At 42.9% G+C, this 12,715-nt stretch overlaps 1 protein-coding gene across 1 annotated transcript in view; it reads left to right on the top strand.

The window, feature by feature from the left end:
• Positions 1-10,837: 10,837 nt before the first annotated feature.
• pdzd8 (PDZ domain containing 8) overlaps positions 10,838-12,715 on the top strand; it is a 58,961-nt gene continuing 57,083 nt past the window's right edge. The window contains exon 1 of the mRNA XM_046070740.1: positions 10,838-11,839. Coding sequence (XP_045926696.1) covers positions 10,956-11,839 — 884 coding nt within the window. The 5' untranslated portion in view covers positions 10,838-10,955. The remainder of the gene's footprint in view (positions 11,840-12,715) is intronic.

Raw genomic sequence — 12,715 nt, 5'->3', positions numbered from 1 at the left:
ATTTCCAGGTTCTGCCACTTTCTATTGTACTTTTTTATTTGACAGACAGTTACTTCACAGATTAAGATTTTACATAAAAAGAAACATGTGAAAAGTTTCAGATGTCTTTGAGTTGTTAGTAGTTCATTTACGGTCTTATGTTATAAAACAATGTCACAACCCCTCAATTCATCTTGTGACCCTTTGGAGTGGCCCGACACAGAAACCACTCAACTAAACTGCCTGGCTGTATCTAAAGTTGATAAACTAGCTCCACATTTAATCATCCTTAATTTGTTTTGGAGATCAAAAATAATATAAAGGACCCGACTAAAATTCATCGCAGGAGAAGTGCAACCGTTTTCTCTTGTGAGTACTTTGTCATTGTTGGTATGAAAGCCACATAATATTTACCACCAGACTCAATTGCAACATCTATCTAGCTTGTTTAAAATAATAAAGCTCTGTAACCACTTACCCAGTTCTTCTGGGTTATTGACAATCTGAGAAGCTGGACTGATGGGACAAAACTAAACTTTAACTGAACTCAGCCGACAGATCTGAATACTCAGAGGAGGATAAGACCATAGTCTACAGGTAAAGATTACACTAGGGACCTCTGCTGGACTGTCAAGGTAACACAAATCCTCAGAAAACACAAGGCAAAGCCAAACGAGTGTGTCTAGGCCACAGTCTGATCAGTCATAATCAGACTGTTCAAAGATACTGTGGCCAATTTGTACATCCTCGATTCCTCTCCTCGCCTCCTTGCCTATGGAAGCGTTTATTGGACTTTAATACAGTATTTGTCTACAAATGTGTACCATGATTTACAAATGTCACTATCCACAAACATTTGTGTTGTATAAAGTCATATCCACAAAAATAAATATTATATACTTTTGTGGATTGCTTCCTGTCAATTTGTGGTTCACGTTACATTTGTACTTCTCTTCCTTTTAAGCTGATGATACACGGGGGCAACTTTTTGAGCAATGTTGCTGGGCAATCTTGCTAGTGGCAAGTCTGACTATGTTTTGAACGGATAGCGGCGGTACGGGGCGGGTGGCGGAAAGGTGGGGGAAGGGGATTACGGTAATAATTTGTAGTTGTAGAAAATAATCTCACATAGGTATCAGTTAATTTGAAGCCACAGAGAAAAATGCTTTAGGATTTGCAGACTTTTAGATTTTTTTTCTTCTCCTACAAACACAACCGTTACACCTTCTCAAATTCTTCATTGCTGGTGCACAAAATCTATTCTACGAATCCCAAACTAAACTTGAACTCATGAGCGAGCATAACCCGAAACACAACCGCTTTCATAGAGATCCCACAATCAACTTGGGTAAAAAAAGGCAGAAAAAAAAGGCAATGTGACAGTGGCTATAGACAGACTTGTCTGTCTTGAGCCGCTTCACACAACATGCTGGAAACTCAGGTAAACTCCCACTGCAACGTTACAGTAGGCTAATATTTTTATCAGCTTGAGGTTCAACTGATCCATGCTCGTAACAGTAGACCGCGGTAAAAAAGTTTACTGTAAAGCTGCGTTCACACCGAAAGCGAATTTAATATTCGCATCGCTTTACTCGCGCAAGTTTGACCACTGTTTTGAGTGTTCACACACACGCGTTTTGAGCGAATAAACTACAGCTATATGAACACAAAGTAAACCCTTGGCTGTGATTTAATTGCAATAAACGGATCAAACTAATGCTGAAATAACTACAATATGATGCTGTTTTGTTAGAAATATGAATTCATACTTTATCAGGTCTGTCAGCAAGACAGCAGGATAACAACTTTTAAAATACGTGTTTTCTGAATGGAATTCGCAGGAATTCGCGTCTTTGCATTGACTATGTATGTAATCAACCCGTCCAAAACGCTGGATTCACTTTCGGTGGGAACACACCTTAATGTCACAGTGCATTCAGACCAAACGCAAATTTAATCCACGCTTTCCTCATGGGGGTTTTATTGCTGATGCCGAAATAACTACAATATGATGCAGATTTGTTAAACATATGAATTCATGCTTTGTCAGGTCTATCAGCAGGACAACAACTTCTAAAATGTTTGTTTTCTGAATGGAGTTCGGATCCATCAGGGCTATGCTATGCTAACTTGGTCACAGTAAAGTACAACGATACCTGGAATAAAGTTACAGAAACATGTTTTGAACATGTGTTGAACTCATCAGGTAGTTCAACCTCCTCGCTTTCTTTTTATTCCGGGAATGTCCAGTTTTGTCTGGTTTTTATATAAATATGAAGTAGTGCCAAAAACGCTAACAACACTGGAACCGGATGTGCACGGAATCTAGCTGCTGAGAAGCTCGAGTGAAGATAAATCAACGTTGCAATCCCAAAAACTAAAGTAAAAAGCTAATTTAATGACCCCGAGCTCCTCCCTCGAGCAAACGGCGTAGCTTTTGAACATAATCTAGTCCGACCACGGGTGTTTATTTGTCCAAAAGCTGCTCATTGCTCCTCTCCCCCAAGTTTAGCAGCTCTCAGCTGGCCTGCAGATTTTAAATCTCCCGCTCTGCCTGGTCCTCTCCACACAACGCTCTGAAGCCTCGGTGACATACGGACAGTCTCAACGTTGATAGGCTATCACAACTCAGCGTCATGCGAATTTCACGCTTGAGTTGAAAATATTCAGATGCTGCTCAAATGACGAATGAAGTTTGGCATGTTCTCACTTTCGCACCGCATATCATAATGAAATGTGGAGCAAAACAGATGTATACCTGTAGAGCCAGGGCAGGCACTGTTCAGAGACCAGAGAACCTTTTTGGGTGCCTGTCTGTGTCTACTGTTTTTAAATCCAGTTGAGATGAAGCCACGCCCACATCCGTATGGCAAAACCCTCAACTGTTTAATGACAGCTTCAAGAACTTGGAGAATGCCCTTGAGCAAGGCCCATAACCCCAACTGCTCCAGTGGAGCTACTCAGTGGCCAGCAACCAAGGCTGCGGTTGTCCTGGGCAGCTTCCAGGTATGAATGTGTAACAGTGTGATTGTGATCAGGGTCTTCCTGCAAATGAGAGGTCGCTCTCAGTGAAGCTTCCTGAATAAATAAAGGTTAAAAAAAGAAACAAAAGATTAGCGACATGAGGCACTGAATCTTATGATGATGAGTAAGTAATGGAAAACGTTCATTCTAAAGGACTATGAGTTACCAGTTTGAGTCAAGCATGTAGGCATTATGTGCAGCCCTGGGGTGTATTCCAGAAAATAGGTTTAGAGCAATCTCTGAGTTTGTTAAGCCTGAGATGAGGGAGATAGTTTTTCCATTCCAGAAAGGGAGCTAACTTGAACTCTGGGTCAGTTACAGTGGTCACTGACCTTGTGGCCCCACAGGTTATTTTGAACAAACCCTAAATTTCTCTCTGTCTCCTCCATCTTAGCCTAGTTCACATGGCACAGATATCTAGCATGCTAAATATCTGGAGCCTATGAGTGGCCAAGGCATTGGGTGAGGTCACCAAGAGGTGAACCCATAATCCATTCTTTCACCCATATTCTTGTCTTTTCCTTTTTTGTGCTTTATCATAACAAATCATTGTGCAAACAGCTTGCACCACTCGTTTCTTCCCTACATCCATTTTTAAAATGACTACTGTTTTCCTTTTGCACATGGTTTCACATAATTTCTTGTGTCACTTCTCGAGTGTGTTTCCTTGACAAAACGTGATTTGGAAACCAGATAGGGTTGTCGGGTGACAGAGACGTTGTCAGCTCATTAGTGTGTGACCTCCTGTCAACGATCAGTCACGTAGTGTGAACACCACAGCAACTTTAAGACTTAAGAGACACCATCACTTACACGGTCCTTTAGTGCGTCTGGGGGTTCCCCTTTGTTCACAGAAGGCAGGCTGCATCATATGAGCCCACAAAAGCGGACATTACCCTTTGTGTGGACAGGATACACACACACTCAACCCTGTGAGTGGTGTTGTCCTAATCCCGCTCCCTGGTGAGACCACTGCGGCCAAAAGAAGAACCACCGGGCGCCATGGTCGGCTCGAGGCTACTGCAGGCGTAATTCCCTACGCCGTCCCCCGGCCTCCTGCCCCACCGGCGTCAGCGTCATGCTCCCAAGGCGCTGGGGTTGGCCTGCTTGTGGTCTGTGCCTGTGCAGCCGGGAAGCGCCAGTGACATTTTGAGGGCGAATTGTGTGTCCACTGTTCATGCTCTGCTTGCGCTTTCTCTGTTGAGACAAAGTGTTTTGAAATGAAACACGGGACCATGTTCCTTGGCCCGCTGCTGCCTCAGCTGAGTCAGCAGCTGCCGTTAAACATATTTCCCTCACCCTGCTGCTGCTGGCTGGACAGCCTTCATGCAGCCTGGCTCCGATGTCACAAACAGTTCATTTTCCCTGTTGACTACCCCTGCCTCCTACCCCTCACCGGGGAAGCGGTGGGGTTATGAGCCCATGAATGTGGCTACGCTGCCTTGTGAGGACACCCCGGCGACGGCGTCTCCCCCGTTCCCATCCCCTCTCTGGGGGCACGGTACGACGGCAGACCCACGAGAGCGGCCACGCTGCCTTGTGCAGACCCTCCCACCGCACACAGAAGGGCGCTCCAACCCTCTTTAACTATGTGTGGAAGGCTGTCACGGTGCAGTCCGCCCCCCAAGCAGCGGTGCACGGTCGGCCCCACTGCGGCAAGTGGCAGCTCCTCCCCTTTGGTGGCAGCGCCTCGCCCTCAGATTGCTGCAGGACTTGGCAAGGTGGCTGCTATTGTGGACACACACTCACCTACTCTCCATCAGAGCGGAGAACATCCCTGGCATGTATATAGAGGGTCTGCAGAATATCATGTCGAGGGGGGGCCCTCACCCAGACGTGTGGCACCTTCACCTCGATCTGATTGCCCCGATCTGGTTCAAGGTCGGAGTGGCAGATGTGGATCTGTTTGCAAACCAAGAGAATGCTCAGTGTGCCCTGTGGTTTTCACTGAACTCACGGGACGACCCCCCGCTGGGGACGGATGCCTTTGGGCAACCACTTTGGCCCCCCCGCCTGCTTTATAGCCGGTTCGGCTGATCCCGCGTTTCCTGGATCGTCTGCAGTCTTCAACTTTGGCTGGGATCCTGGTGGCTCCAGAGTACACGAGCGCGTCCTGGTTTCCCTGACTCCAGCGGCTGCTGTCGGGTCAGCTGTGGAAACTCCCCAGGAGAGGTGATGCCCTCTCTCAGGCGGGAGGTGTCATCAGGAGCTATCCGCTTCTCAGCCAGCCCCTGTGGGTCTGGCCGCTGGGAGGTGTCGCCTGGAGGGTCTAGGTCTCTCCCGGGAGGTGGTGTGTACCATCCAGGGTTCAGCCGCCTCTACTCAGTCTTCTTACTCCTCCAAATGGTCGGCGTTCCAATGCTGGTGTTTGGACCAGGGCTTGTACCCGGTGGCCTGTCCACTGCCGGGGGTGTTTTTGTTCCTCCAGCTGCTCATGGACCGAGGTCTGCCATTCAGTATGGTGTTTCCTCCTCTGTGGCGTGGAATGTCGGTGGACGATATCTGCTCGGCGGCCTCCTGGTCTTCCCATGTGCATATTCATTTCCCGCTTCTCGTTGACTCACTCAGTGCTGAGCGTTCTGTCTGAGTGATTGTCCTCTGTGAGTGCGTCCCTTGGGGGGACGCAGAAATGCTAGGAGGGTTCGGCCCCCCAATTTTTATTTTAAATAAAGCACTTAAATGCTCATTTCTAATGACATTTGACAGATTGATTCTGTGTGGCTAAAATAGGGTATTTGTAGTGACAGAAGATGGAGAATAGTCTGGAGAGGGGAGATTATGAAAACTTGGAGAGGAAGAGGGTCAGAGAGAGGGAGTATAATATAACTAGAACAAAACCGACTACCATAAAAACCATGGAACAGCTGCTAGTTAATGTAGCTAGCCACAGTACAATTGTACTGTATTTAGTTATCCTAACGTTACACTTCTGAGCTGTCTGTGGTAGTTCCTGTGTCTCACTTGGCCCTGACTCTCCCTGCAACAAATATTTGTGAACACAGAGCTGTCTTCAATGCAAACTCTTATGACATGCCGTTGGCCTAACAAAGTCTTTTTACCATGTGAGTTTTAGAATATATTATGTCTACTAGCTATCCATACAACTTACAAGCTCGTCCTCCTCAGTTTTTTCTACTCTTGCTCCTGTGACCTCTGTCCTCTTCCTCTTAAAATACTGCAGGATGCTCGTCTCTGTGTGAACATTTTGAATACTTTTCAATTGTTTATGGACACGTAGCAGAGACACATGCACACCTCCTGGCACATGTTTTTAAGGTCAAGGATGGTCACAAACAGAGGCAAAAAAGTGGCCCAGGAGGTTGTCCCTGGTCAGCCCGCTCTCCAGACAAAGCATTTGCCGGGGCCTCTGGTCCTTTAGAGACCTTTATTCCTGCATTCTTGAGTATTTTATGCAAGTTGAGTACATAAGTAAATTAACCTTTAAATAAATTTTCAAAACTAGAAACATCCCTCTAACAGCCCTAAAGTAATCACTTCAGCTGAGCCCTTGAGTAGATGACTAAATAAGCCATGTCATCATCAATCTGACCATAAACTGCTGCTTTGACTCTGTTCTGCTATTGACCTCATCTCTGCTGTCTGTCTCATGTTCACCATGTCAGCGCTAGTACTGGTGCTGCTGGCCAGTGTAGGGTAGCTACTCAAAATCTTTACTCAAGAAAAAGTACAATTACTCCCATAAAAAGGAAAATATTTTATTTATTTTTTATTTTATTTTATCTGCTGTTCATCAGGTTTGAAACTGCTGCAACATGGTTATTTCTAGGGAATGCAATTTGCTTTGCTGGTTGATTATCTTTAGCTATTTCTGTTTAATAATTAAATTATTAAATCTCCATGAATGTGTTGATAAGATCACTTTAAAATATCATGCTTGCTGCCCAGCCGACTATTGTTGCCTGTATCTTATTATGGACATGTAGCCAACCAAACCTTTTGCTTTGTAGCAGCACAGGCAGCCAAAACAATCTGATTATTCCTAAAGCATCTAAATAATCTTTACAACGCAAAGAATTATTGTGGCAGCAACACAGGAGCAGCTCGTTGTTGAAGCAGGGAAACCTGCATACAGAGGAAGCTGTGCGTCATGCGTAAAGCCCAACAGGACGGTTTTATCCACCATATTTTCTCTCTCTGTGCATCTCAAAAATGATTGTTTCCTGAATAAATAACAGCTGGTAGCTGCTAAGTGAAAGCCAAGATTAGTTTCGCCGGCGACATTCTGTTTATCGACACACATCGCTATTAAACAGTAGGCTATGAAAAAAAAACAGGCAAATATCCGTCATCTCCTGTTGTTGAAAAGCGATGCTCTTTTCAACAACAGGATACTGTTAATTTATCAGAATCATTCTAGTGATCATCAGACTTGGATGTTACAGTGTGAAGTTTACGTTTGCTTTGCACTAAATACGCTTTTAATGCGCCGTTGGCTTGTTAAAGAGCGGCCACCAGCGCCATGGTGAGAGCTCACTGGATTTCAGTTGTTTCTGTAGAACAATAAAGCCTTTAACTGAAAAGGTATTTGCCTGATTTTATAAATGTTTGCATCTGCCCAGCTCATTCACACAGAGGAGACCTGCGCTCTTCTGCGTAACTGCGCGCACACAGCCTGGCTGACAGCTCATTCGGTTAACGAAGCCTAATGCAGATTACAGACTGGTGAAGTTATGAAGGTATGAATGGAAAATGTAGCGAAAGTAAAAGTAGATTACTGGCCCACAGAAAAGACTGGAGTAAAGAGTAAAAGTAGGCTACAGTTTTAAAAAAGGAACGTGAAAAGGTGCCAGTTACTTTTTTTATTTTATTTTGCAAAATAATGTTACTAGTAACACGTCACTAACACTTTAATCATGTCTGATGCGGAATGTGCGATTGATTGATTAGTCACTGAAAATGCCTGGCTATGAGCAAACTCCAAAATGTGGGGGGGACATGTCCTCCTCATGTATTATGGCTCCTACGCGCATGTAACGTTAATTAGCCAATCGCAGCTTTTGAACTGCTGATGCGAAGCGTCTTGCGCTGTGAGTCGCGGTAAATAACTGAAAGAGTTTTGCAAAATAAACATCTAAAATCTGAGGCAGACTTCCTTTGGGATTGTGAGCTGCACTTTAGCTGAGGTGCTGAAGTGAACATTTGTGTGGATTTGTGGTGAGATTTCTGCCTGATCAGAAGTGTTTTCAGTAAGTTTAGTTTTTCCACCTCCTCTCATCCAGTAGTACAGTCCCAAATGGTTCTGTGCAGACACAGAAGGGGCCAAATCTGCAGAACAACAAAGCAGGATAATGCACACCAGAGTATAGGGGAGGTAGACTGTTTAGAAATATTATGAATTCTCATTAAATGATGACTCTTGTAATATTACAACTTTTTTTCTCAACATGTCAGACAACAAAGATAGCCTATGTGGGAGAAATTCTGAATGAGCAGAAAGTTTTGAACATGAGCAAAAAGCTGCTAAAACACAGAAGCTATTAAAGTCCAGGGCGGGACCGGGAGCGCGTTTGATGGCGCTCATATAAAGATAAACTTTATATCATAATGTATTATCTGGGAAAATTCTTTATTGTTAAATGTGTATTTAATATAAACTCCTCTTGGGAATTTCACCATTCAATGTGAATTTATCTGAGAATATTCTTAAAGAAGGAAATCTATTCAGTCATTGGTCCTTGGCGACATCGTCATCCAAAATCAGCAAAGTGTCGTAAATCAGCACTAAGACTGACACTTAAGATTTAGTCCTACACTTCACTCAAATTAGGACTATGATGCTTGACAACTAACTTTTAAGCACAGCTTTGAGCCAAGAATTTTTTTACTCTTAAGTCAGTTCTTAGCAGTGTTCTTATGAGTAATTCTGAGAAGCTTGATAAATACGGGCCAGGAGTTTCTAACTGAATTAAAATTAATTAATTTCTCATTGAGGAGAGAAAAGGTTCCTCAGTCATTTAAAGAGGTTACTTCTCCAAACAAGGGCAAAGACAAAAGAGGAGGAAAAACTAAATCATACATTTGTACTGACTCAGATGATATTACATGAGAAAATATTTGTGTATTCAAATATTTTCTCATGTTATATAACCTCTACAGCTATTAAAACTCTATATGCCCCACTTCCCCGTACCTCTTCCTCTTAGGAGCTCAACTGTTGGCAAACCATATTAAATCTACTGCTGTGAAAGATATCTCTCTCAGCTGGCAGATGACACCACATTATTCTTAAAAAATGAAAACTAAATTTCTTTGCAATTGATGTAATCAAGAAGTTTTCTAAGGCTTCTGGTTTGTATTTGAATGTACATCTAAACCAGTTCTTTGTAATATTGCAATAAACAATGAAATACTGTATTTAGGTATATTTATTACTAAAGGACCAACGGAGGAGAATGGCCTTAAATTTAACCCTGTCATAAAAAACAGTCAAAAGAAATTTAACCAATGGCTTTGAAGGGATCTCTCGTTAAAAAGTAGAGTCTTAATTACTAAAGCAGAGGGACTCTTGCGATTATCACATGCTGCTTTAGCTCTGCATCTTAGCGGCAAACTAATAAAAGACACTGACAAAATGTTATTCAATTTTATATGGAAGAATAGAACCCATTACTTGAAGAAAACAGTTCTCATGAACTCCTATGAAAATGGTGGGCTTAATTATTTGGATTTTTATGCCTTGAATAATACCTTTAAGATAAATTGGCTGAAACAATTATATAGAAGCCCTACCTCCATTTGTAATGTTTTACCCCTTTATGCATTATGAAAGCTGGGTGGCTTAAATTTGTTTCTAGTTTGTAACTTTGATATTGCTTAAAGCTTTTATTGTGACTGTTTCATTCTACTTCCTGTTCATTTCAGTCACACTTAACTTCCATCCAAAGAGAAAATTGAAAAATGGAAACCAAAAACTAACTGTTTCTTCCACTTTGTACCATTTGAATTTGAATTCTCATGGACATGAAATGGCTCATTTTAAAAAAATCATTTTTGGTTTAAAATGGAAAGACAGATTATACTTTAGTACCTGCACCATACAGAGACTCATTAAGTTTCACTGCAACATAAGCCATTAAGGAAGACATTTGCAACACAGCATCCTGTGTTCCAGATAGAAAACATTTTTAATTTAGATTTGTAAAATCATCCAAAAAAAGTATTTTTACTGCACATTGTGGTTAAGTTTTTATTGACTTTACAGTTATACATATAGCTATATAGTTTTAGTTAGTTACATCATGCCTTAAACCCCCTTATAACAAGTTAGGATAATGGTTGAATGTGCATGGGACAAAAATGCTATGATGCTAAACGAGTGATTTGATCCTAAACATCCAAAGTCAACCTCTAAATGTTGTGCTACTCAGTTACATGATGAGGACATTGGACACAAAGGAGTTCAGAAAAATAAGGGACCATTTATGTTAAGAGGTGTCTGTTTGCGTCTGTCTGTGTGTGAACTGAAAAGATGTTTTAACAATATAAGTTGTTTTTATAACAACAGTCATATTTATATGGTCAGTTCTCTTACTCATCAAATAGAAACTGAAGGTCCGACAACAAGGTCTTTTAACCAAGATGAATTCCGAATCGGACTGAACTCGTTTGTCTTGTGGTGACAGTTGGAGATAACGGATCGCATATCCTGTCGGATAGCCCTGCTACTCAAAAGTCAACTCAGACAGGTTTTCCTCGCCAGCAGGTGTTAAATCCGATATACCTTGAACGCTTCAAGAGAAACACATTCTGTTGTCGTCATTACGCACAGCGACGTAGAGTAGCATTTGTCCAATCAGGTGAAGAGCCTGGAGCTCAGGAAAGAAGCAGATGATATGGCAGCTTTGAGAGCGACCAGGTGGAACTTGCTTTGTTAACACGGCTAAACGTTTGATTATGAGAACGCTTTGACTCTGAAACGACAGCTGCTCGAAATGATTTACGTAATATTGATTTCCGCTTTCTCCGGAGCAGTCGTTACGTTGATATTACAGTTCTTGCTGATATACCGAAGAAGCCCCGAGCCCATAGGCAGGACAGTGCAGTATGTCAAAGTAGTGCCTGATAACGCGTTGAAGGATTACTTTAATACCCATCATGCCGAGCCAGGCCAGCAGCAGCAGGACAGCCCAGCATCTGCTTCATCCAAACAGCAAGAGGCCGTCTCAGCACGGCAGCCGGAAGCGGCTGTCATCAGCGGCAGCCCCAAACAACAGCCGCCACCGCCTTCCCAAAGCGAGCCCGCTGATGCGGCTAAACCTGAAACGTGCAATTTCTTAAATGCTATATTTTTGTTCCTTTTCAGGGAGCTCAGAGACACCCCTGCAGTTAGACACTGGCTCACCAAAAAGATCAAGGTGGAGTTTGAGGAGCTACTGCAAACCAAGACAGCTGGTCGGCTTCTGGAGGGACTCAGTCTCAGGGATTTCTCCCTAGGCAATTCTCTGCCGGTCTTTAAAACGGCCAAACTTATGAAGCCGGTGCATCTGAACGAGGACGGCATGCCCGACGAACTCAACTTCGAGGTGGACATAGAATACAATGGCGGCTTTCACCTCGCCATCGACGTCGAGCTGGTGTTTGGGAAGTCTGCCTACCTGTTCGTTAAGATGAGGCGCGTGGTGGGTAGGCTGAGGCTGCAGTTCACGCGCATGCCCTTCTCCCATTGGTCCTTCTCCTTCCTCGAGGACCCGCTGGTGGATTTTGAGGCGAAGTCACAGTTTGAAGGAAGGCCGCTGCCCCAACTCACCTCCATCATAGTCAACCAGCTGAAACGGGTCATCAAAAAGAAACACACCTTACCTAACTACAAAATCAGGTAGGCTCAAAAACGGTGGGCTGAACACCCAGACTAACTACTCACCAGTTCAGGACAGACTGGTATATCATAGCTCAAACATAAATTTAAAGTAATAAATAAAACCTGAATGTGTACCAATTTAATAGTGAATACCATAGATTGTGGATAAGCAGTCAGTGGTGTATACTAATATTATATGCACAAAATTTAAAGGTTCAGTGTATAAGATTTAGTGGCATCTAGCGGTGAGGTTGCGAACTGCAACCAACTGTCCAGTCTACCACTGCCCCCTACCCTTTCAAAGAGCATAGGACAGCTACGGTGGCTGACACAGCACAAAAAGTATCTCTTGTGAGACAGCAGAGAGTAGCCAGTCAAGAAATGAGGTTTCTTTAGGTAGATGTATATAGAAATTATATTTGCTTAATTATTCAGTAAAACCATATGTTACTGTGACTTGGCCACTGACGGATAACATGGAAAATGTAAAACAAGAGTGTGAAACACTTTCACTGTTTCTGCACCACAGTCCATTATAACCCACACGTTAGATAAAGTTTATACAAACAATGAGAAGGGAAACACATTCATTCTCTCTGTGATTATGGACCCTCACCAAAACTGCCCACCGATAATAATATCTGGCTCGCTACCAGATTATGGTGCTTTGATAGCAGCAGAAAAAATACAAATAAATAAATACTTTGCTAGCAGTGCTGAAAGTCATGATAGTCTTGACAGTAACAGTTACTCACGTAATCACTTCCTGTTTGGTGGTTTTGCCTACAAAATACAAATGTGAGAAGCTTGTTTACTGCAATGCAGTATTTGGAGTTGAACTGAGCTTTTACTGTAAAAATTTCTGAAGGACATTAAAAGAGTCTGTAGCCTGCT

The sequence above is a fragment of the Micropterus dolomieu genome, linkage group LG15 (assembly GCF_021292245.1).
Source record: "Micropterus dolomieu isolate WLL.071019.BEF.003 ecotype Adirondacks linkage group LG15, ASM2129224v1, whole genome shotgun sequence".
Lineage (NCBI taxonomy): Eukaryota > Metazoa > Chordata > Actinopteri > Centrarchiformes > Centrarchidae > Micropterus > Micropterus dolomieu.
Note: the sequence above shows the minus strand (reverse complement) of the source record. Positions and strands in the feature narration are given on the sequence as shown.